We start from the raw sequence: 26,551 nt of genomic DNA, 5'->3' as shown, positions 1-26,551 counted from the left end.
TGTTCAAATCATGCCTGAACTGTGTAGGCGCCATTCATATGCACAATAGTGCAGACCAATGAGACAATTCAAAGAACAGGACTTGTTTGCCACAAGACAAAAGCTGAGTTTGGACCTGAATGGCATCCTGCTGCAACGTTGCATGGGAATGGAGAAGACAAGTTTCTCATGTTCATCACCATAGTGAAGACATTTGTAACTGAGCACATTAAAAGGAGTCCCACAGAATGAAAGAATGAGATTACAGTGTCCAGTAACAACTGATGAACACAACTTAAAGAGTTTAAAAGGCCTACCATTTAAATAAAAAGGAGCTGGCAGAGTTAATGGGTTTAGCTAAATGCAAGTTTATGTTGAGATTAGTGTGGGGAATAACAGGAGTTGCTGGGAGGTATCAGAAGGAGAAATACTTTTTTGAGAAAGCAGCAGAGAGTCAAATCACAGCATCCAGCAGTCACTCAGTGATTTCATATCTAGCTAAGGGCTAGATATGAAGAAGATGGCAATGATCAATGAAGGATTGGAGTGGACTTAGATGGAGAGACTGCTGAAGGATGAAGGAAAGAAGAAATCAAAAAATGCAGTATTTCAGTGTAACAAGGGCAGTAAACAGGAGGGGATGGAGAGATTGCTATAATGAGCACAAGGGTAATATAAGTCATTGTTAAGCAGTAGCTTAACAATGATTGAAGAAAGGAAAACAATGAAAATTCTACTAGCTACTGTGGAGAAAACATAATGGTCTCTCTGTTTATGAAACAAATTTTGCCTGGCAAAGGTTAGTTATAGAGGTATTCTGGCCTCTGAATCACAATAGGAGAATTCAGAGGAAATGCCTCCTGAATTCAGAATGCTTCCAAGAAGCTAAACCACTAGATTAACGATGACAAGTGTAATCACATGTAAGAGAAGTAGAAGATGACATTTCTTCAACATTAATCAATCTTGGAACACAACTAAAATGCTTGGAAAACAGCTGGCTTTACAAAAATAATAAGTATTCTCCTTCACAGGCAAGATTTCAGGATGAAATTTGAGTTAAGAACAGAAGGGTAGAAGAGAGGCAGCATCAACAGGTTCCCACGCTTTGAAATAATGTTATAAAAAAGATAAAATAAAATATCTATTTAAATATGCACACATTCTATCTAGCTATGCTCTATCTTTTGCTCTCTATTTTCTCTGTAATATTTCCTATGCGTATGTATAAAATATCTATGTTGCATCTCCACATGAATTTATATATGCATATCTATGTATGCACACAAAGAGAGGTCAGTTTTCAGCCCAGAAGAGTTTAGATACACTTTTAATATATGGAAAGTTTTACATACTTTATACTTTTATACTTTATTTTTCACTGACATGGTGATCCCTGAGAAATGACAATGCACAGAAGATCCCCAAAGCAGCCTTAATACAAGATTCATCCAATATCTGGTACTAAATTCAGTATTTCAGTTCTGCAACAAATTCTACAATGAGATTTTCACATTTTGACATACTTATTCCTAAGCAGGCCTGATTAAATAAATGAGAATACTTGAAAAGTAACTTACAGTAAGTGCAAAAGTGACAGAAATTTACTACTGGCTATAGAGGTAAACTCTGTCTTTTGACACATAAAACTTTAGTCAGATGAAAAATACTTCTTAATTTTAAAAAAAATTATCAAAAGACAATTTTCCTAAGCTTTGGGAGGAATATTTTGGTAACATCATTACCAGTTTAGCTTGAGATATAATTAGAATGCTTGCCACAAAAAATTACAACAGCAAACAGCTTTAGATATGAATGATTTTTTTCCCCCTACAATTCCAGGATATTAAAATAACAGTTCTCAAAAATAAGGGAATAACAGCATTGCCAGCTGCATGTTGATGTTTCCCTCCCTACAAAGTGTAGATGATGCATACACAATTAGTGCAGAATTTCCTGGTTAGCCTGTTTCTCACATTGGGATAGTATTCGGCTACTGATCACTTGTGACAATTAGAACTATTTAGTGCACCACACTTATCAAGACAGCAAATCGCCATCTGGTATTAAGACCCACAAAACAACCATCACCATGACATCACACAGTAATTTCAAAGAGAACAGTGAGAATTGATGAAGCTTAATTGTTTCCAGTTTCTTCTATCATCTGAAATCTACATAATTTTCACCTTCATCACTGACCTGAGATTCCACATTCACTGTTCAAATGAAAAAGTTCCCAAATTTATAGTGACAGTAGGAAATATAACACTGGAGGGATGGAAAAATACAAGATTACAAAGCTCCCCAGAGCAATCCTTTAATGAAGGTTTTAAACTAACATGAGCCCATTAAATAATGTCACATTTAATGAGTACTTAAATAATGTCATTAATAATGGAGTAATTGGACCTTTTTACAAAAAGAAAATCTATTTAGCACTGTCATCATTTCCGGCAATACAAGGTACTGAATAGTGTCTTATTCTTAGTTTTTATTACTTTCTAAACATAAATAAGCCAGAAGTAATGAGTGCGACCAGCTTTTACAGAAACTGCATCCTAACCACTTAACTTCTATTCTGTAAGAAAAAAACACATTTGTGTACCTCTGATTAGATCACGTCATCATATAAAATTACTATTGTGCTTTTCTTGTCTTGGAAATGACTGCAATTTGGCCAACTGACTCAAGCAGGATGGCATTATATAGAATTTCACAGCAATTATAAACCCAAAGACAGAATCTACCCAAAGACAAAATCTCTAATGAGATTTTAGCACATGTAATAACTTTCTAATATGATCTAAATAGTTTATCATATATAGTTTCATATAGTTTGCTATCAATGAATAAAATTTAGCATTGATTTTTTAACTCTTTGAAAAAAGTCATAATTTGGACACCATGATGACACTTAGATAAATATACCAACATCAGGACAAACAAAATAAATTCTTCTTTTCTTTTGTCCACTCAAGGGAAAGGAATTTCTTTTTTTGTTTTCAAATATATGCATTTTTTGAAAGAAATTCAAACCAATGCTTTTGGAAGAAATTCTAAATTCTACATATTTATACATAGTTATTTCTCAACAAATTAAATTATAATTTAATGACAAAAAACCTGGACAGCAAAAGAAATGTATTAACTCCATTACCCAATCTAGTTACTTTGTTTTAGTCTAGTAACTAACCTTTTTACAAAAGAACTTCCTTATATGTAATTTGAGTCTTGATGTTTTATCCTGTAATTTATTATATAACATTTAAATGACTGATCCAAGATACTTATACCATCTTTAGATGTCTAGATCAAAACTATCTATTTCTTCTTATAATATTTTAGGAGCTACCTTAATTTCCCTTAAATTCTGAATTTATGAGAGAAGAAAAATGAAATATTTGTTATTGTTAGACAGCTTTGTGTCTACTGTTCATTTCTGTCTGTATGCTTTAGCCCTCCAAAACTGATTGGGTTCTGCTTTGTTTTGATACCAGCAGGATGAGGACACCATTAAAGAGAAGAAGACAAATTCCCTCTAGAAAAGTTAAATGTACTTTGGCAAACACAATCTCACTGTAGATAAGGACAAGGAATAGCTTCCCTCACAAAACTATTCAAAGCAGGAGTCTAACTCGACTGCTCTCATGGTGAGGAAGCCTTTGCCGCTGCAGGAAGGGAGCACAGTGAGGTTAGAGTCACAAAACTGAAGATAGCTTTTGTGGAGCCCTTACAACTAGAACAGTTGCTGAAAAGCTAAAGCTTCTGACATATCCCCATGCAGCTTCATCTCTGTCCAGTCAAAACACCCAGAAAAGACAGAGCTTCTGCCACCACAGTTTCTGTACAATTTTGTTAGTATAATACTCAGAGGATATAGACTAAATTTGTGCTTTATTATGGGAAAATTACTTTTGTCCTCAATTCACATTTTAATTAGTAACCATATGAAAACTTTTTGTAGCTGTTTACAGCAAAGATCTCCATAAAGATAAGTTGACATCATTCCCTGTGAGGAATTGTTGACAAAGCATTGAATAGAAAGGTGGCTCTACAGACTTCAAACTTTTTTGTTTTTAAATCATTTTTAATGAACAAAAGGAGTATTTTTACTGTGCCACACTGCATTGCTTTTCATCAGTTTTCTATGTAAAATAAATGAAATACTCTGATCATAATAGGCTCAAAAAAGCATAGTAACTGAGTCGTTATAGATAACAATTGTATCTTCATTTCACATGGGATTTCGTCTGCAGGACAAATGAAATTAAACCTCTGACATTAAACCTCTTGATCCATATTCTAAATCAAAGTTAAATATGAGAGGAAAAAGTGATCACATCAATAAGGGCCATGTGATAGAGAAACAGATCAGATTGTTAAATGGAGGTAGGAATTAGGATTCTAAAGGATTCTAAAGGATTCTGTAAGAGATATACACTAGTCTTGCCTTAGTTAAACCTGCTTTGCAAGAACCTCTAGCATGACATTTCAGCATTTCAATCTCAGATAAACATCCACCCATCTGGGCATTTTACGAGACTATGGGAGAAAGTCTGGTTTGGTTATTTCACTTAAATTTTTTTAAAACAGCTTGGAAAATAATAATAAAAAAGTTAATGTAGCTGGTAATTCTAAGTTTTTGTATTCAATAAAACTTAAGTTAAAAGCACATATCTCTGAACTGAAGGTATCACAAAGAATTATAGCTCATACAATAAAATACCTTCATTATAACCATTGAAATCAACCAAATAAAAGTGTTTTCTAAAATTCAGAAGGCAACAATATGATCTGCAGAGCTAAACCATAAGAATTATCTTTATTCATATCTCCAAGTGTATTCAGTACAAGTAGGATTTTGAAAAATACCTGCTAGTTAGAATAATTTAGACTATTTAGAGCATTTAGATCATTGCTTAAATATGATCCATTTCAACTGGAAACCTTTGATTTATAATTTGGAACAATCTGAGTTCAATATCAATAAAAAACTCTCCAAATCCCATTTTGAGTTCCAAATCCACACAGAAATACTAGAATTGAAAGAAACAAGCCACTTCCTAGCATATGCTTGGCTGATCAGAATGAAATCCAAACTAAACAGCTCTCTCTGTACTCTCTAATTTGAATAGGAAGCATTGAGCAAGGAATTGGACTACTTGATCTATAGAGGTCCTATCATCCTAATAATTATTTTATTCTGTGCTGTGATTTGGCTATTAATGACCAGCTGATTTCTACCCTAATGCATACCTACTTAGCAGCTGTATTTGTGTCACACTCTGTTCATAGTTCTCCTGAAGTCACCTCAAATGTTACTAAGCACTGGACTAAAAAACACAAGAAAAGGAAATTTCATAGACTGATTTGTTTTTAGAAAAAACAACAGCAAATGCACAGAAAGAGAAGTGGACTAGAAACATGGAGTTACAACTTTCATGATTTTATACAGAAATGTGAAAATATGAATAACAAATAAAGGCAAGAAAAAAATGTATGATAATCTTATCATACAGGGGAACTAGCTTCCCATTCCCAAAATTAATTGAGGCTCACTAAGTGCTATAACGACTTATACCAAAAACAAAGTCTGAAAGAAAAGGAAGGAAACACAAAACAGCAACCCCCAAACCCCTAAGATACACAAATACTGGGCGGGTTCTTTCTTTGGGTTTACTTAGGGAGAAAAACCTCAGTACCTTGAGGAAAGAAAAGTCAACTCTAAAAGGAAAGTCAACAAGTCCTCTGGACAGAGGACAGGCTTTTTTAAACTTGTCAAATGATAAAGTAGATTCTGCAAAACTTTTTCTTATTATTAAGAGACTTCTAGACTTGCTGAAAAGTCACATTAAGTTTTAGAAATTCTGTAACATCTGAGAGTGTAGCAGCTGCTATTAGCCTGATGGGTTGTGACAGACAAAGGGAGGGCCATCATCTGTGGAACTGTCCACACTGCTAAACAGAGGGCTAAAAGCAAATTACAAGAAAAATATTTGAATCTCCAGATTTCCACCTGATGTGCAGGGAAGCCTTGCTGGAAAAGGAAGGGCGGAAAAATCTTACAGTCTGAGATGAATTTTTAATGTTTCTAATTTATCAGTGACACTTGTCTTTCCTGAATAGTTCTGTCTGTCACAGGATGTTTCTACACAAAGCTTTGCAAATCTTAGTTAGAAAGTATTGGCCATATTAAAAATTATGTTCAGCAATGTGACCCTGCCTATAACTAATTTTGGGAAATGAAGAAAAATTAATCCATCTGTCTTATTCATCTTAGGAAAGACCACTTAATTAGTGAACAAATAGCAGCTCTTAATTTATTAGATTATTTAAAGCACACTACTTGGTAGTTATCAAACAAGAACATATTCCTAAACTCATTAATTTGTTTCTTTCATTTGAAGAAAATGAGGTAAAGTGCTTAGGTGAAAGGGCTGGCAAATGGGCATGAAAGAATGTTAGAAACCAGAATATTAATCCTGAGTTTAGGTTTGCTTCAGACCAAAAATGCTCAAAATTAAATTACAAGGAATCTATCGATTTATTTTATTCCACAGAAATTCAATACAATTTAAAAACTATGTTTATCTCCCCTTAAATAAATGCAGTAAATTCATCTGATGTTTTGAAAGTATATTTGATCTTGGTAGAAAGCTATCTGTAATAGATACAAATCCTTCAATTCTTTACCTGTATAGCAGCTCAAAATTAGGGCAATACAAATGATGTCTTACAAAGCATTTCTTTTTTATAGTTTGGTTTCCTCACAGTGTTTGATTAAAGTTGTGTGGTATATCAGATACTTGCTAAGGCACAGGCCTGCCTAGGATTATTTAGCATGTTAGGAGATCATTGCCACAACTTCCTGTGGGTGATTCAGGATTATGAAATAAAGCAAGTGAAATTACAACACTCACATTTTCATCACTGATGGCAAGTGATTACTTCCAAAGCTGGAGTCATATTCTGTGTCTGTATCTCAATCAACAGCCCCCAATAATGTTTGAATATTTTGAAGGGGTAATATGATACAATGTTCAATGGAACATTCAGGCAGGAAAGTAATCTACTGAAGCAAATGGGAAAGGGGATTCTTTATACTAAAAATTCCTATACTAAAAAGTCAGTTCTTTTCTTCAAATTTCTATTTCAAATGTCTAGTATATTGCAAGCATCACAAACAGTGATGCTTACACTTTATAAACTAGTAAAGCTGCAAATTAGGAATCCATATACAACTATGAACTAAATGGGCAATCTACTACTGAGAAATAAATACATTTATTTGATTTTGCTTTAAAAAAAACACGGGATCACATCCAGCTGAGACTTCTGAAGAAGAAACAGACAGCTGTGTTTGCAGAAGACTTTGGCCACAGACCATGGGAGGCAGGGTACTGAGAGGAGGGGGCAGCTGACCAGGCCACAGTGGGAAGAGGGGGGTCATGGGAATTAGTACCATGCTAATAGAACCATCCTATATTTGGTCAAGTTTCTAGTTTTTGTTTTCATTTGATTCAATGCCTACTTCATATAAGGTCATATTTTGAGTTCATGTAGGTGATTGGACCTTTGCCCCTACACCTGGCTATGTTTGCCCCACCGTTGTGTCTTTGGTTCTAGTCTCCATACTCTGTGATTTTTATGTTTGTTATTTTCATTATTAAAGTTTTTATTTTCTGGGCTAGACCATCATTCCTGTCCCTATTTTGCCAACTCACTCTGGCCAAGCTGAGCAAGGGGATCACAGAGAACCCTAAGCTGCAATAAAAAATGTTTCCAGTTTTGTAGCTATATTAACTAATAATATTAACTAATATATTTACATCTATATTAACTAATTAGGCAGCAACTTTGAAAAGGGAACAACTGCTATATTACACGCCGCTAAATGTTAGGAGAATCCTGTAGAATATTGTAATATTTTGAAGACAACATGTCAGTAATTCAAGAGGTTAGAAAAAATAAAGTGCTTCTTTTTTCATTTGATAAACAGATTTGTCTACTGGAATCTGATATTTGTCAAACTCAGTAATAACACCCATGCATCTCAGTATTTCAGACATAGAATCTTTTGAAGATGCTTTTTTCTGGGGTGAAGTTTAATAAGGACACTTGCCAATAAGGACATTTGTGAAAGCTGGAGCATAGGGAGATACACATCTTTGGGCAGAAAGGAAAACTGATATGCTGTGTTTCCTCTCCCAAAAGTGAATGGTCTAAATATAAAAATTAAAAAAAAATTAGACCTGAAAGAGCTAAAGCTTCAGCAAATGTTGTGGAATATACCATTGTGTGAAACCTGCCCGCTATGCGTGTGGATGAGTGTCACACACGGCAGCAGTATTTCAGAACAAAAAGCTGTGAACAGCTATCTTCAGAGACAACTCATCACATTTTATTATTCTGCAATGTAGATTTTCTGGATGTCTAAACTAGACTGAGCTTAGTAAAAGTTCATTATAAATCTGAAGGAAAATCTTCCAAGCAACAAGAGAATGAGAGTTTGGTGGAACATTCCCAGTGACTTCTGCTTCCAGCCAGAGCTAGCCAAGCTCACCTGCACCTATTACTGGATTTCTAAGGAGTGACTTCTTATTTGTACTTTTGATAAAAAGACCAATTTTCCACTCATGCTTCTAAGGAAAATCAGCACTTGCTTCATTAATCAGGAATGATCTGTTATCCCAATTAACAGCAAGTTCACTTTTGCTAATATCCTTTTGCAGTACTGAGCATATAGGCATAGAACAAGGACACAATTCAGTCTAAATGCTAAAGGTGTCAAAGCTAGCTTCATTTTAAACCAATACAATAACTCAACCTAGAACACATTACATAAAGTTAGAGTAAAATAAGTGTGACCTTTTGATCAATAATGTAAAGAACTTTATAACAAAGGAGGCTGAATAGCTAATGCTTTAGACTTACTAATCACATGATGAAAGTCTTCTCATTCAACTGCCTTTTTTGCTTCTCTTTCATTCCTTTTCCAGTGAAACCATATTTACACAAGATTTTAAGAAATTGGTCTGATGTTAATAAGATGTATTTTAACAATAGTTATCATTTACTGTCAAATATATCCTGAAAGCTTTTGTTCTTCAAAGGTGGGAAGCTGAGATGCCCAGAATAAAAATTATCCTGACAAGATTAGTTGCCATCACATCTGATCTCAGCTAAGAGTTAGTAATGAGCTGCAACATATTAATGCCAAATATCAGTCTGAATAAAGTTAAAGACAAGGTACAAGTTTATAAAAAATCTAAATATTAATATATGGATATTGCTTTAACCTGTCCCATGTCAAGGGTAGGATGCTGTATACTACTATAAGTTAATGACTAGGCAAATGTTCAGGGTTTAGGAACACATTAACTATCCATCTACCCAAAACTCTGCTCAAAGGTGAGTGGCTGCCAGGATCTGTGACAACTGAGGAACACAATTAAACATGAATATAGATTTTGTTATAGAGCTGTCTTTTATCTCCCATGGAGACCTTTTGAAAATGTTCATGTAACTGTCTCCAGTTGTCTGTAAGTATGCTGCTGTGTATTGATCACAAATTATACTCAAGCACAGTTTGCAATATTTTAAAAATACTTCAGAAGTAAATAGCAGTAACTATAAGCCAATTTTAATTATGAATTTATATAGAACACAAGTCTATAGCTGTACTTTTCAGTTATATATTTCTCTGTCTCTCATTTACGTTGTGCTGAGTCATGCACACGTATGAAAGAGGTGGTGGGAAGACAAAAAAAAAACCCCTTCTGTATATTAGGTTTAGAGGACTATGCATCTTCATGGGATATATTCATATTGTGTGTCTACTTGATTCCTCTCTTCCCAACTTTTTTCTCACTATAGGAACAGAGCAAAAAGAAATAAAAGGCCACCTATGTCAAAGCAAAGCTTCAGTTATTGAAGTTATTGTTTGAGAATTTTTTTTTCATTTTGGTCTCAAAACCCCAAGTTATTTACTAACTTCTTTTCAAGGCTGAATTTTCCTGATTTGAATCTGGATTCCATAGAGCACAAGAGGCCTAAAAGCTTGTGTAAAGAGGTGCCACTTAACCTTGTACAACACAGTGAGCACATTTATATGCCCCTTGTTTTCCACCTGCTTCTACACAATGGTGGAAGACCTGTGCTTGGACTGCCTGCAACGTGCAGCTTTATACCCCACCACAGACAAGAGCAGTATCTGCCCAAAATTACTGCAGGATACAACAAAATACAAGTCTCTGGAGACTGCAAGGCCCAGGGATAAATACTGGAGGGGCAGGGGGAAAGGGCTAACAAGTTTCACCAGAATATTTGTCCTTTGAGTGGAACAGACATTTTGTATCCCTGGGTAAATGACATATTAGGAGGTCATTTGACTCAATTCTGTTTGTTTACTCACAGACAGACAATCTTTAGCCTTTGAATTGCTTTGCTTTCCAAGCTACTTCTTGCCAGCTAGTCCACAATTATTGACTAAGGGAAGATTCCTATCCCATTTCAGCTGTCAAGTAAAACAATGTAGTTAATTATCTTGTGTGCATTTTATCCCATCTCTGGTCTCTGAGACCCACATAAAATTCTACTATTCCCAGCAAATGTTTCAGCTATAGATGTTAATTTCTAATGATGCACATGGTTTGTGCTTAGTTGATTTCTATTAATCTATATTTGCCCAAAAAAGCTTCCTGATTTCTTCTTTTTTTTTTTGAAATGGAAACATGGAAATATAGCATCATGGTTTTCTAAACCTTTTTTCAGTGCTGAACACAGTTAAGGGTTTTTTTAGCATATGAACATATAAGTTACATGCTTCTGGTTTCTGCCTCTGGCTAATATACACCCCAAACTCTTTTTTAATAATGTCACTGATTATTCATTGTTATTCCAAGCATTTAAGGTTTTCATTATAATTTTTCAGAATCTAATCAGATCTACATTAGTATTAGTGTCTTTCTTTCAAATTATATTTAAAAAGGTTGACATATGTCAAAAATAAAAAGTAAAGAAAGTCTGTCATGTTGTAATCTGTTTGTTTAATTCTTATAAATCTCTATAACATCACTTTCAAAAGGTACTTTCTATACAAACAGGGAAAAATGACCATGGGAACAAAATCAGATCTACCAGCATGTAAAATTCAACCACAGCCTACTGATTAATCAAAAAATTTTCAATCATTAAGCATTATTAAATTAGGCATTATTCAAAAGCATTTCATCATAGTTAACCACAAACATAAGTTAACCATAATGATAAATTGTAAGCTGGTATTTATAAAAATAATATTCAGTTCTTTTCAAAAGAAATCAGAACACCAGTACACTTAAAAGTAAGCTTGCCATATGAATCTGACAAGGTCAGGCTCTGGTTTCATGTCTACAAATAATCAAATTAAGTCCTGAAATGGATTTGTGAATCTACTTTGTATGGAATTGAGCTGTCTTAAAGTTATGAAGCAGGTAATGAGAAAACTGTCAAAATGGGAAAAAAGACCCCTTTGAAACTTTTTTGCATGTGGATGCAAGCAAAATGACAGTACTGGAGAAAAAACAGAACTTGAAGTTTCAATGGCTACTATAATTTTAATTAGCTGTAAAGGAAAACTATTGAAGTTCTTTTGCTCATAAAACCCTATAGATTTTTTCCTCTGAAAGATAAGCTAAATTGAGACTATTTTTGAAACTTCATAATTATACAGCACAGCTATGGCCTGAATTTATGGGTAACAGCAACTGGTGCTGTCCTTCTCTCCATCAGCCTTCACCAGGGAAAAAAAGCAACAGAAGATTTGCTAATTAGAAGTAATAGATAACTACTTTTATATTAAATCAGAATGGCACATATGAGAGTACAGAACAAAGGCAGATGAAGAAAGGAGGCATAAAATGAGAGAAAGAGTTGAAAAATTACAATGAAGCATGAAATAGAGAGAGGCAGCAGTATAACCTGCTTCACAAAAAGACACCAAGAACAGCAGTGAATAGGCAACCTGGGAGTGTTTCTATCTGCTCTGCTGTCTGTGTGGTCCTCAGCTGCTTATGACGTTGGGGAAAAGGAGAGAATAATAAAAAAGAGCTGGAAGGCATTAGCTGATACAAATCTCATATTCTTATACTTCAAGTGATAAAATGTTTGTAGTGCAGACAGGAGGTGTGAGGTAATGTGGCAGCATTCTAACATATGTTATAGCATTGCTCATATATCTGAGTTCTGGCAAATTCTAGGAGATAATCTATAAAAAACCTAACAGCTTGTGTATAACACTACATGGGGCTCAACATGAGAAAAATGAACAAGGATGGTGTAAGTAAAATCCCTACAAGTAGCAAAAGTAAAAAAATATGGGTACTTCCATAGTGCTAGATTATCAGCAAAACACCAAAATCCTCTGTTGGCAGATAAAAACAAACAGCATAAAATTTAAATTTAATATTTCCTATTTATTTCTTACACTCATTTACTTGGCCACAACTACTACTCTCTCTTCTTGGGATATAAGTTTTTCAGCTGCTTCTACATCTCCTCATTCCCTAGACAGAGACCGAGAAGATAACTCCTAGAGCATTTGCAGAACTTTTTACTTTTGTCTGAACTTTAGCTCTAAGTATCTGAAGACGGTATCATGCCATCAAATCTCTTGAAGCTGTGGCAATTCGGCACTTGATGGAACTCACAGGTAAATTGACTCCCTCTGCTGGAGAAAAGGGAAATATTCTGCAATTAGGAGTTCAATGAGTAGTCTGCTCCCAACGAGAAATCCGAGCGATCAAGGAATGATCTGCTGTTGTTGTGTGGTAGCAGTCCTTCCTCACTGTTTAATTATGCATAATATATATTCTAATGATTGAGTAGTCCACTTCTCCAGGTAAGGATTTCTTGACTCTCAGATTCTGAAGGACCTCACACAGCTTATCTAACACCCAAGGACACCTGAAATCGATCAATCAATCTGTCTGTCTGTCTATCTATCTATTCATCCAGCATCTTTAAATATCTGCATATACACATGATCAATGTATATAACTTACAAAATTATTGAAATCTTGATATAGATTACAATCTCTTCTACTAAAAATCTCTGATTAGCTCCAGCTTTGACTGATTCTTCTTGGATATTGCAGACTCAAAAATAGAAATTTGGAGTAATTGGCTCACAAATCCTCATTGATCATAAAATGTATTCCTTTGATATAAAAGCATTCAGTTTATGTTGAATGAAATTGTCTTTTATTTAAATCCCATTCCCAAATAGTTCTACTTATGATTAGATTGAAACTGTTTCTGAAAAGAAGCTGCATGAACTGTGCTCTGACTTGGTAGGAATTACTGAAATCAGTAATAATTAGTATATAAGTAAATAAATCCGTTTAATAATAACTAGTACATAATTTATAACTAGTAAATAATTAAATAAGTCAGTTTGAAACCTAGGAAAATAGTCCCTGGAGAAAAGGGTTAGGTCCTAATTTTTGCAATGGTAATAAAAAATAGGCAAGAATCCAGGAGTCAGTGTCTGCAGTATTACAGGGGACCATGTTTTCAGCAGGACAGGGGAACATTGATTGTATCCCCTGGTACAGTATGACTGTTATAAAGTAAATAAAATTTATTTACTGTGATACAAATGTTATGCAGGAAACTGGTGAAAGCAGCTTATCCACATGAACATTTTTACTGACACACCTTCCCCTTCTGACATACCCAACAAGTATCTCAGCTAGCTGTGCTTTCCAATACTCCAACAGGAGTGAAAATCTTTTCCACTTTCCATTCTAAGTGACATCTGTAGAATCTTTCCTTCTATAAATGAGAAATGTTAGACTTTATTATCCCAAAGATAGGAACACTGACAACAAGGGTGGAAAAAGACTACATAGGACTCACAATTCTTACTGAAATATTTCAAATCACAAAGTAACAGAACAAAACACATTAGCATGGAGCCAAATTTCGAAAATGAGCACCAATTCTGGATCACTGTATACAGTTCTTTTCTATTTCCTCTCAAATCTTGCAAGTAAGAATTGTTGGTATCTCATCAGCGTTATTTGCTGCTGTCAGGTTACAGCAAGGAAATCAAGAGCAAGGAAATTTCAGGCCTAGTTTTCCTCAAAGACAAACTCCCTTACTCTGAGAAACTGGGCTCTAACTTTAAAGTAATGCATACAAATATTTGTTGCTTGCTGTTCCATAGAACTTTCATATTTCATATGGACCTGGAGTTTAGTGGAACTCTGTACCTCTCAGCTTCTTCAGAAACAGTCCTTTAACTAGGACTTCTCAGGAGCTGACTAAAAGGTTCAGGCTTACCATAGGGGAAGACTGAATTAAAATCAAAACTTTTCCCTACTGCCAGGAGAGGGACAGGCACTCAGTCACTCACTGTCACAAACTGTCTCTCTGATGGATGGTATAAAGAATCACTATAGAAATCTCATTTTGGAACATGCTTTGCAAGCTCCCCCTATCCAGGTATATATATCAATTTCATTTGAGCTTTGATTTTGTGTAGGGGAAAATAAGAATTTCCTTATTTTGGAAGAGAGGAGTTAAGATGAAAACAGTACAGCTGAAGCACCATTTCACTCCTTCTGTAAAGTTTCACTTTCTTATCATAGCAGAAGCTACAGGCTCTTATGATCATTCATTCATTCATTCATTCATTCATTCATTCATTCATTCATTCATTCATATCCTGCTCCTTCATCATCTCTTGGAGATTTTATCGCATCTTTAAAATTTATCTTCGGGCAGAATTGTCCAAATCTGTAAGAGTACAAATAATAAAGCAACAATTCTACCAAGAATGCAGATTATAATTTTTAAATAAATGTTTAACAATTTCTTTAAAAGAAGATGGTATGCACTATTGCTTCTTGAAAAACATAACTGTATGTTTGAATTTCTGCTCAGGTTGAGTAACACAATTTTGAAATATTTAAACAGAGTAACATAATTCTTCACCATGCATTTCCATCAAAGTCAGTGCCAGGATCCACTTGACCTAGCCAGTTTGGTAGTTATTGCAGTGACAGGTGATGATGCTTAGTGCATCATAGTAGTGTATAACAAGCTTGAGGACAGGATAAATTAGAAAATACTAATTTTTTGTTTGACAAAAATAAGATGACACAGTTTTTTTTCTATTTGACTGGACTTCAATTTTGCTTTGCTGGCCATAAGAATGGAAAGCCATTTGTACACAGTAATTGCTGTAAGCAGTCTACGAAAGTTTAAATATTCCAGAGAAGTGGCTACTGCACAAAGGGAAAGCAGCTCAACAGTGCACTCACAAGAAGTCTAAACAGAGAATTTAGAGTACATTCCTGTTATTTCTAATACTCAGCATGTACTCTGGAAATGGCCTCTGAAGTTTAATGTGGACAAGATGCATCAAGCAGAGTATACACAAACAAGCCATATACAAAGTGCTTATTCTTGCATTCTGCCTGGGAATTCTCAGGCAAAGCAAGGTAGGCATAACAATTGTTCCTATTAAGATTGTAATCTAGGTTTATAGCTCTGAAAAGAAAAAAATTATTGACTAGTATGACAGTTATTGTGAAGTATGTTCTCATACTACTTCAATTTTTTTGAATACTCAAAAATTCACCTAAATTTATTCTAAAACTGAAAATCTCAGCCCAGAAATTTTTTTCTTTGTGTATTTAGGGTATTGTTACGTGAACTTCTGCTTGAAAGGAATAAAAAATATTCCATAAATATCTAGGCTTTTATGTTTTTCCAATGAGCTCCATCAAACACATGGAGTTCATTGGAAACATCTACTCTTGAATGCTTTACAAGTGCTCCATTAATGCTGGCAGCCCTCGATACTCCAAGAATGAAATGAAGCTTGAATGTTTGAATCACCATTCCCCATCACTGACGGAGAAATGAAGTTTTGTGAGAAACTACAAAGCAGCACACCCTGGAACAGCAAGTTTCTGAGCAATGCGCTGAGAAGATTTGACTGCCATCTACAGACAAGTGCACTGATAGCAATTTAAAAATAATATCAAAATTACAAACCTAATAAACACCTAGAGCAGATATTAGAGAAAAACTAATTATTTCTGTATGTATGAAACACTGGAAATGCCACAAAAAAATTCCCAGTTGGTTGTTTTTGGCTTTTGGAGGTTTTTTTTGGGGAGGGGGGGGGTCTTGTTTTGTTTTGGTTTTTTTCGCATAAAAATATAAACACAGAGAAACACAAGCTTCCTTCATTCTCTAGACTGGCCTGAGAGCTAAGAGTTACAAATCCAGTGTCTAATAAAAAGGTTAGTAGATAGAAATGGAAAATACTAACATTTTCTTTGTATTTAAACTATGAAGAGCTGATTTTCATGTAGTAAGTTCTCAGTTAAAACTGTCTTAAATGTACAGAGTCATTGGTTAGCAAACTCATGAAATTTTCAATTACATTGTGAATTTCTTATCATATGTATAGCAACCAAATGCTTGTATGTAGCTACAGCTGCACATACGTCATCTACCTAGAGGTGTCAAATTTTTGCTACCTAATCAGGCTAGTTCACAACACAGGTAAACTGTGCAAAGATTTTCTTTGAGCTGTTCAGAACAGCTAGTACAGTAATTCAGTTCTCCCTTGTCAAACACTGTCTTTTCACTCTTGACTAAAAACCACCTTCCTTTATCTGACAAAACTGCTGCCAAACAGTATTTACTTCTTCTCCAAACTAGCTCACTAGCTAAGCAGTTACCCTGCTAAAATCCTCTTTCAAAAATCTTGGTTTAAACTTTTAAAATCTTTGCATGGCAAAGGAGAAGAGATCAGAAGAATGATGTATTTCAAAGATTGAGGATGAATGACAAAATTACTTAGAACCATACAAATTGCACCTCTGTAATTAAAATTATTAAATTTACACACAACATGCAACTATTTTCAGGAATTATTCTTCAGAGATAATACAAGTTAATATGTAGAGTATTTAAATACAAGTTAATATGTAGAGTATTTAAACAAAAAAACAGGTCACAGACAGAAAAGCCTGTGGGCCCAAACAGACAATAACTTTCAAAATCCTTCAAAAGTTAGAATTGAGGACAGCATTCCAGACATGGAATGTCTTCTCACATTGCTATATCATCCATCAGTTTTCATTAAATATTCTCAGACAGTGTGTAATTTCACTTGAATTTCCAACACAGCACATGAATATTGCATTAATTTTAGGTGTCATGTGTTGAAACTTTATGCTTTCCAAAAACATTTACACTGAAGAAGGTCTGTTCATACACAGCCATGAAAGTGAAGAAAAGGAAAGCAAACATGTACTTACTCTACATTTTGAGATTTCAGCCTTTTTTCTTACCTGAGTACCCAAACAAGCAGCCATCATATGAGTGAGAAGTTTAGCTGCAAACATGGCACACCTGGTGCAGAAAAGGTGGGAGATGATAGCCAAAGTGAAACCTACACAGAAATGATAATGAAAAACATTTCAAAAAATAAGGCATATTTAAGTTTAGACTAATAAACTGTGCTATATTATCCAGCAGATATTTCTCAAAGACAAGATGGCACCTCTAATAACATGAAGTTAGTTAACATTCATTCAATATTGCACTAAATAAAAAGATTGTCATCAGCTACCAAAAATGTTAATAATCAATCAACCAGTTTTACTGATCATCAGTTGTTATTAATAAGCAAACTGTCTTAAATGAACTGACCTGAAATACAGATGAATCCAGAAGAAAAAAAAGCCTCGTTGTATGAAGACAAGTTATCTGTTTGGGCATAAACTGCATAAATGGACATATGAGAACAGGAGCATTCCACATAATCTGATGTGTCATCAACCACTTTGCAGAACCCGCTATCGGACAGCCAGCTGCAAAACAAATTTCACAAAATTGGAAATGGACTTGCATAATTCACATTTTAAGCAGGCTTAAAAATTTTTGTTGTATTCCTGGAATACCAACTTTGGTTTTTGTTGAGTTTTTTTCAGTATTGCTGAAGGGTTTTGGGAAAAGGATAAGGCATACCACAGGTGATAGCCTAAGCCATTGCTACTGGAATATGTGCATAGATAAAAGGAGAGCATACAGGTAGATTGTGGTGCATTTCCTCCTGAAGACAAATAGTTTGTATCAATAGCAGGCTGATATCATCCAGTTGGTCTAATGAAATTAAATCTCAATCAACTAGACTTCAACAGGATACAGAATGTTATTATCTCCAAATCATTAACACATTCATTGATGCAATTCTAGATTTATGGCCTTAATCACTGTAACCTAATGCATCATTATACAATCTAAATAGTATTTTGATGAAAAAAGGGTGGAAGTCTGAGAAATATCTGAGATAGAATAACTACTCATTTTATTATAAAAAACATTTTACATACTGGTAAAATGGCCAGAAAAATTAAAAAGACATTAAATGGATCAATTTTATATTTGCAAATTATTTAATTGGCATTATCACATTTTACACAAATACATAGATTCATGGTAGAAAATGTAAAACTAAACACAATAATAAAATAACCTTTCAGCAGCTTGATTCCAGAGGAGACACAGAGACTTCTGTGGAACAATCCGACTTCCTTCAGCATAAATACGATAAATTACTTCACTATTATCTTTCAAAGGTTGTGAACTCTGACCCTTCAAGCTCATTGAAAGAACCTGAAACAACATGTGCAATGTAAAGATATATTTAATATTAAGATTCAACACAGTGCTCATTTTAATCAGAGATAACCATGAAACACTTATTAAGTTTTGAGCAATATCTAGATTAAAACTAATTCTTGCAAAAAAAATTGCATTATCTTCAAACCTTGTTCTTCAGGGCAAGTTCTTTATCTCCAGTAAGGAACCACTGCTGACTGCTGTATTCTGTGAACTGTACAGATTCACAGTTCTCTTCTTGGGGAGATGGTAATACTACAGAGACCTCTAGTAGATGTTCAGGTACTTGAATAGAATCTCCATCTTTACCATTAAATCTATGTCCATTGATTTGCTGAGGATACCAGTTGTGAGCCATTATTGCAATATATGGGCAGCTGTCAAGGATATTTTTGCCTCTGTGGAAATGGAAAAGCAATAAGGCTGGTAAGTGGGACCAAGCTTCACTATCCATCACACAATGACTCTAAAATATATTTGTGATTTGTTAGTACTTTATTAATTTGTCATTTATAGACTTGTCATATTTAATTGGCACACTGTTTCAGTTTCTGTGAGAAAAAAAAAGGCTGAATTTTTTACATATTTCAGCATCTTCATTTCTTCTCTGGGACTTGTTCCTTATGACCTGCAACTAAAACCTTTCCATAGTGAATTAGCTTATCAAAACACTCATTGATACAACTTGATGTAGAACGGAGTCTAAAAAACAGGGGAGGCATTAAAATGGATGATGTTGCATTATTTTTTTTTTTTCCCAACAGATGATGCAAAATGCATGAAATAAAGAATTTTAACTTTTAAGTTCTAAACACTGAACAGACATTCCACCACCAGCTGTTTATTAGATCCCCAATGGGGAAACAAAGTGTTTAAAACCACCTGTCTCATGAAAAAGAATAATCGATTTCTTAGTCACCTATTTCTCCTGCCCATTAGCTTGATGAGGCTATTATGCTCTTGGAGACAAAACTAGCAATTTAAAACTACGAGTAGCTTTAAACATTTTAAAACAATGTTCAAGTGAGCAAAACCAAGAACATACAAATTAAAAAATGCCAGTAGAAATTTTGGGTTGTTAACTTTCATCTAAGGCTTAGAACACAGCTCTGCATCATACAATAACATAATATTTTTTTAGCAAGAATAATGCATACTTTTCCAGGCAATATTTGAGCTAGAGGTGCATCAATACATATCAGATCTCCTGACTCATATTCCCACATCTAACCCATACCAAAGTAACAGTTATGTGTTACACCCAGTCTTACAAAGCACTATATGTACTGGCAGTGTGACAAAATGCTTTGCAAGATTATGACACTGTAACAATTCATTCACATATGGGTAACATACTAGATAGGAGATAAATTCCTTTTCTGAAAATATAATTTAGATTTTCTATACTGGTAAATTGTTGTGTATTTACAAAACATATTATGAATTCAAGCTTACTAACCTTTCTCCTGGTGATCCACACTTTATCCCAGTCAACAGAGAAAAAGCAAACTTCTCAGTCACCTCAGCAAGCAGGCTATATCCTTGTGTGTCCTTGCGTTTTGGACTAGCCAGAGCACAGAGTATCTCATAGAATAGACTTCTGCTTTTATCAGTGAGTAACAGTTCTTCACCTACACCTGTAACCTAATGAGAAGAGAAGAAATCAAACAACATTTTACATGAAGGAATCTGCTTGTAACATTTCCTCATGTTCAATAGTTTAGTGGTATCTTCTCTGGGATTTCAATATTCAAACTGAAAGTTCAGAATATTTTTCCCAACTCCTGATCACATAGGAGTTTCCAAGGCATAAGACACAGTCCGTTAAAACTACATAAAGATATGCCTACTAGGGGATTTGATTATTAAAGAAAGGATTTCTTTAATAATCATTAAAGAAATTATTCTTTCACAAACCAAATATTTTTGAATCCTAGAAGTTTTTAAATTATTTTCTCCATTTTCTTTGTGGCAGCAATCAAAAATGAATGGGTTTTTAATAATGCTTTGTATCTAGGTATTTAGAAATTTTCCAGCTTCTATGCATTATTCCAAGGGTCCAGAAGAGACAGAATGCCATAAAACTAATCCATAATTTTCATAGAAATTAGAGCAATGCTTAAGCACTCAGCTACCCTGAGAACCCAATTCCCTAAGCTACTGGAGGAAAAAAGACTGATGCTTGATTTGACTGCAGTAGACTCCAGCTGGCCCAAGTAGGATTTGCTTGTGTGTTGACTGCAGTCTGCTGTATAGATAGGAGCAGGGATTGTGACAGGCTTAAAAGCAACAAAGGTGTGAACCAAGAGTCAAGAAAACATAATAAGCTCTATGAAACTGCAGCACCAAAAGGAAAATTGCACAGTAGAAAATCTAGAGCTACAAGTATGTATGCAAAATTAATACTAGTTGCTCATTTCAATCTATTTGATTTCTGAATTCTTGCCACCTCCTAACTAGTGGTAGACAAACTCATTCCTTGATTGTGGGACTTCCCAATTTCCACTTTTACAGTCTGTGCTTCTGAGTCACTGCTGTGGATGTGATCTGCCTTTATATAAATATATTTATATATATGTATATATATATGTATGTATGTGTATATATATATATGTGTGTGTGTATGTGTTTTGTTGTGTTATTATACTCTAATTAATGTCATTAGTCATTTAAGAGCAAACAGGATATGTTTACCTTATCTATTATATGCACCACAGCAGTAAGTTGCTCTTCTGTAGTCTCTGTGGCCACTTTGACATTCAGATTCTGAAGGATCCTGTATAAAATGCCATCATCAAGAGGCTGATGCAGTTGATCAATCAGTCCCCAAACTGGCAAGGAGTCCAAATTTGAGACAATGGTGATGTTAGAAATACCATACACATCATCTATCCTGGCACCGCCTGTGGGATTAGAAAGTACAACCTGGAAACGCTTAGGAAATGGGTTTAAAGATCCTGTCTTTGGAGTTAGGGTCACATCCAGGAATGCATTTCTCTGTCCATGTTCAAAAGTCAATAAACCTTCAGACCTGGCAAAATCTTGTCCTGCCACAGCTGGAGATATGAAGGTCCGTCCAATAGGTTCAGGTTTTTGTAGTTCCTTAAAACAAACCAAAAGAGTTTTAGGTAACATTATGATAGATGCAATTGTACAAAACCACCTGCTGCAGAACGTACTTTAAAAACAAAATGTGTAAAAAAGAAGTCCTCTTTCAAAAAGCAGCTATGAGAGATGAAATTATTCCATTTAAAATAATTATCTCCCTGAATTAGTAATCAATCAAACCTAGGAGAAGAATTATGTATTGTCAATAGTAAAAAGGGTCTCTTTCTTTTCCAGAACAAAAACCACAAAACTTGCTGTGTGAATAAATACTACAGAAATGTTAGCACATGTGTGAATTCCAGAATGGTTAATGTAAAACCACGACTGCAGCACAAAGTCCCTCACTTTAGGGTAGAGAAAAGCATTACATATAGGTAGAAAACTAAATAAAAGTAAAGCAAAAGTTTTGGAAATCTATGTCCAAATCAATATCAATTCATGGTATTTTTAGTTCCAGAATACATACTTAAAAGATGAATAATCCATTTAATACAAAGGCAAAGCAAATGCTATAGAATTCATATATTCAGTAATGCTACATGTCCTTATTTCCTTGTGAAGCAACACTGGTTTTACCTTCCATGAGGTTTGTAGATATTGTTTCATTCTTCAAAGTCTTGTTCTTTTTGTCACTTGCCATAGCCTTGACATTACATCTGGTTATATAATAAACTTTCTTTAAGAGGAAACTAACCTGGGCTATAATACAACTGTATTATTTCTTCAAAAGTATATATTAATTTAATAAGGGCAGCTTGTATACTGACTCCTAAGTAAAGGTCTCCTACTGAATAAAATTAGGATTTTTATTTGTGAAATACTAGACCCCTGGACAGTAGCAATTTCTTTTCCATTTAACAGCTAAATTATAGAGAATTCTTAGGTTGAATAAATGTGAAAATTTGTTACCATACAATCTAATTGAAACACTGGCCAATTACAATATATAATAAATGGATGGAAATACAGTGTAAACCTATATAGTTAAAATAGACATGCATTCAATATAACAACAGAATGCAGAACCTTTTATTTTAAAGGGTAAGTTTATTATAAAGGGTAAGTATATAATAATTCATCCCCAAAACAATGATTTTAGGCATAAAATCACAAATATTCAAAGTTGGTCAGGCTAACTACTACTGATAATGGTAAACTTGAAAGGGCATCTCTTGTAACCTGTGCCCTGATGGTGGATTCACACATACTAGGGAAGTGGCACGAATCATGTTTTTGCAATCTGCTAAAGGAGAAACTTCATCAGCTGCAATAATAATGAGTGAGGTGTGCATTTAAGAGAAAAAAGTGTCAGCAGCTAGAAGAGTCTTGTACTTCAGATGTAAACACCTCAAAAATTGTTGGATTATGGCGTTTATTTTACATAAAGGGCATAATCCAACAAAAAAATCAATGGGGATGATAAAATTTACTTTAGCACATGCTATTTTTGATAAGAAGAACAATTTTTCTGTTTAGTTCTCCAAGAATATTGAATAAAATTTGAATAATTCCTCTCTCTTTTCCTATATATGTTCTGGTACTAATAATAGTTTTGTACCTTAACAGAACAAGTGTCCTGCTATCTGGATGTTGTAAATACAACCATCAGGATAAAAATTTCAGATGAAAAAGCCTCAAAAATTGAAGGCTCACAAGAGCCTTAGAACAAAGAAAAAATATATTAGATGCCTGGCTGACCATAATCTTTGAGACCATTGAAAGATATTGCTAAAAAAAAATATTCTTGACAATGCAATAAGAAAAATTTCTTTTAATAATGGAAAACCAAAGAAGCTAGGCTCAGCAAATGTTTGACTGTTTCCTGAAAAAATGCTAATCACAGTGATATTTACTTTAAAGAATAATCAAATATTTAATTTAATATTATTAAATTAATTTCAATTATAAAATGAATCATAAAAGCCATGATTTTATGAATGGTTTGGGTTGAAAAGGACCTTAAAGATCATCTAGTTCCAAAGCCCCTGCAGTGGACAGAGACAACTTTCACCAGACCAGATTGCTCAGAGCTCCATTGAACCTGACCTTGAACACCAACAGGGATGTGGCATCCACAGCTTCTCTTGCCAGTGCCTCACCGCCCTCACATTAAAGAATTTCTTCCTGATATTTAATCTAAACCTACTGTCTCTCAGTTTTAAGCCATTCCTTCTTGTCACTACGTGCCCTTGCCAAAAGTCTCTCTCCAACTTTCAGGTAGGCTTCCTTTAGGCACTAGAAGGCCGCAATTGGGTCAGCACAAAGCTGCCTCTTCTCCTGCCTGATCAATCCCAATTCTCTCAGCATTCCTCACAGCAGAAGTGCTCCATCCCTCTGATGAACGGAGTGGCCTCCTCTGGTCTTGCTCCAACAGCTCCATGTCCTTCCTGTGCTGAGGAGCCCCGAGCTGGAGGCAGCTCTGCAGGTGGGGTCTCACCAGAGCGGGGCAGAGGGGCAGAATCTCCTCCCTCCAAAGCTGCCCACAGGGCTTTGCATGCAGCCCAGGGCGCATTTGGCTTTCTGGGCTGCAAGTGCCCATGGCTGGCTCATGTCCAGCCCCTCACCAGCACCCCATGTCCTTCAGGGCAGGGCAGCTCTCGATCTGTTCATCCCCAGCCCAGACTGGGGGCTGCTCTGACCCAGGTGCAGCACTTTGCACTTGGTCTTGTTAAATCTCATGAGATTCCCTAGGGCCACTTCCTGAGCCTGTCCTGGTGCCTCTGGATGGCATCCCATCTTTCAGGAGTGTTAACCACACCCCTCAGCTTGGTGTCATCTGCAAATTTCCTACAGGTGCATCCAATCTCTTTATCTATGCCATTAATGAAGGCAGTAAATAACACTGGTCCCAACAGAGATCCTTGAGGGACACCACTTGTCACTGACACTCTGAGGCACTGACTACGGCCCTCTGGATGTGACCATCCAACCACTTTGTTATCCATCAAATAACAGTCCATTCAAATACAACATAAAACCCATCTCTCTCCAATTTAGAGAGTGGGATCTTGTGAGTTATGTGTCAAAGTCTTTATGGAAGCCCAGATAAATGACATCTGTAACCCTTCCCTTGTACTCTGATGTAGTCATCTCATCAGAGAAGCCCACTAGGTTGTCAAACAGATTTTCCCTTGGTGAAGCTGTGCTGGCTCTCTCCAAGCTCCTCCCTGTCCTCCACATGCCTTAGCAGAGCTCCTGGGAGGATCTGTTCCATGATCTTCCCAGGCACAAAGGGGAGGCCAACAGGTTGACTGTTCCCAGGGTCTTCCTTTCTACTCTTCCCTTTTTAAAGATGGATATAGTAATACTCCTTTTCCAGTCACCAGTGATTTCACCTAATTGTCAAGACTTTCCAAGTAACAAGAGATACTGTATTGGCAACAACATCAACCAATTCCCTTAGGACTCTGGGATACATCTCTTTAGGTCCCACAGAACTGTGAACATTCAATTTCCTCATGTAGTCACGAAGCTGACCCATTTTCCCATACCGTGGGAGGGACTGGCTCTCCCATGCCCCATCCTGTGGTCCACCCACTACAAAGGTGTAGGAAAAAAGGTTGCCAGAGAAGACTGGCAAAAAAATATTGAGTCCATCAGCCTTTTGTTAATCTGTTGCTACCAGTTCCCAGCATTATTTATCAGGGGAAACACCTTGCTTGACCTTCTCTTTCTAGTTAACATACCTTTCTGGTTAACAAGGCCTCCCTGTTATTTTTATATCCCTTGCCTGGTTCACTTCCAGCTTCACCTTGGCCTTCCTTACACATTCACAGTCTATCTCTAGTCTCTTTCCAGCTCACCTGTCCTTGCTTCAAGTCCTTGTGCATTTGTTTCTTTCTCTCTAGTTTGATCAGCAGGTTCTGACTCAGCAATGCCAGTCTCCTGCCTTCATTGCCTGATTTCTTGCTCCTGGGGATTGCTAGCTCCTGTGCTCTATGGAAGACTTTCTTAAGGATCTGTCAGCTCTGTTCCACTCCTTTGTCCCTGAGGGCAGTCTCCCAGGGGAACCCTCTCACTATCTCCCTGAAGAGCTGGAAGTTTGTGCTTTTCTAAACATCAGAAAGACACATAAAAATAAATTAAATAATAATGTCTTACCTGCATACTGTAGGTAACCATTGTGGTTACTGATGTACTAGAATCTCTAAGAACTTGCAGACTGATTAAAGCTGTCTTCTTATAAGCAACAGCAAATCGAGATCCCAGAGCAAAATACACCAAACCATAAGGAGCATCACTTTCCAGGACAGTTATAAAAGCAAATCTGGCACTGTTGTTCAAAGCAGCTCCTGCGCTTACAGCATACAGCTCAACAAAAATATAAGTTTCAAATTCTGGAACCTGTAAGTGAATGATGATTTTCATGTCATTATAAGGCTTACTAATAACTTTCAGCTTTGAATAAATGTTTATATATTAAATTGTATGCACAGTGGATCACTTTAATAACACTACACAAGAACGCTTCCTGAAGTGTACAATAAGTACAATAAAATATATCATAAAAACAATACTGCAATGAACATCACTCTGTCAGGCACACTTATTAAATCCCAGATTTTCACACAGAACTTGCTGCATTACAGTAGCTATTTAAATAGTGAAGGTATAGTGACTGTAAATTTGACATAAATGACAGTACCCTCCAAGAGTGCCATATTCCAGATTATAGATTTACATAGATGTACGACTTATGAAGAATTTGCTCTTCCATTTTCTTTTTACCTTACAAAAAGGCATATCCAAGTCCCTTTTGGAAATACTACAC

At 35.4% G+C, this 26,551-nt stretch overlaps 1 protein-coding gene across 8 annotated transcripts in view; it reads right to left on the bottom strand.

Annotated features, from left to right (window-relative positions):
- Positions 1 to 26,551, bottom strand: part of ADGRV1 (adhesion G protein-coupled receptor V1) — a 273,337-nt gene that overhangs the window by 130,864 nt on the left and 115,922 nt on the right. For all 8 annotated transcript variants that reach the window (XM_026797296.2, XM_026797297.2, XM_026797291.2 and 5 more), the window contains 7 exons: positions 25,882 to 26,124; positions 21,367 to 21,774; positions 20,132 to 20,316; positions 18,821 to 19,070; positions 18,527 to 18,666; positions 17,701 to 17,861; positions 17,340 to 17,440 (listed from right to left, as the gene is read on the bottom strand). In XM_026797296.2, the coding sequence (XP_026653097.1) occupies positions 17,340 to 17,440; positions 17,701 to 17,861; positions 18,527 to 18,666; positions 18,821 to 19,070; positions 20,132 to 20,316; positions 21,367 to 21,774; positions 25,882 to 26,124 (1,488 nt within the window). The remainder of the gene's footprint in view (positions 1 to 17,339; positions 17,441 to 17,700; positions 17,862 to 18,526; positions 18,667 to 18,820; positions 19,071 to 20,131; positions 20,317 to 21,366; positions 21,775 to 25,881; positions 26,125 to 26,551) is intronic.

This window comes from Zonotrichia albicollis, chromosome Z, assembly GCF_047830755.1.
Source record: "Zonotrichia albicollis isolate bZonAlb1 chromosome Z, bZonAlb1.hap1, whole genome shotgun sequence".
Lineage (NCBI taxonomy): Eukaryota > Metazoa > Chordata > Aves > Passeriformes > Passerellidae > Zonotrichia > Zonotrichia albicollis.
This window is presented reverse-complemented; position numbering and strand designations above follow the sequence as displayed.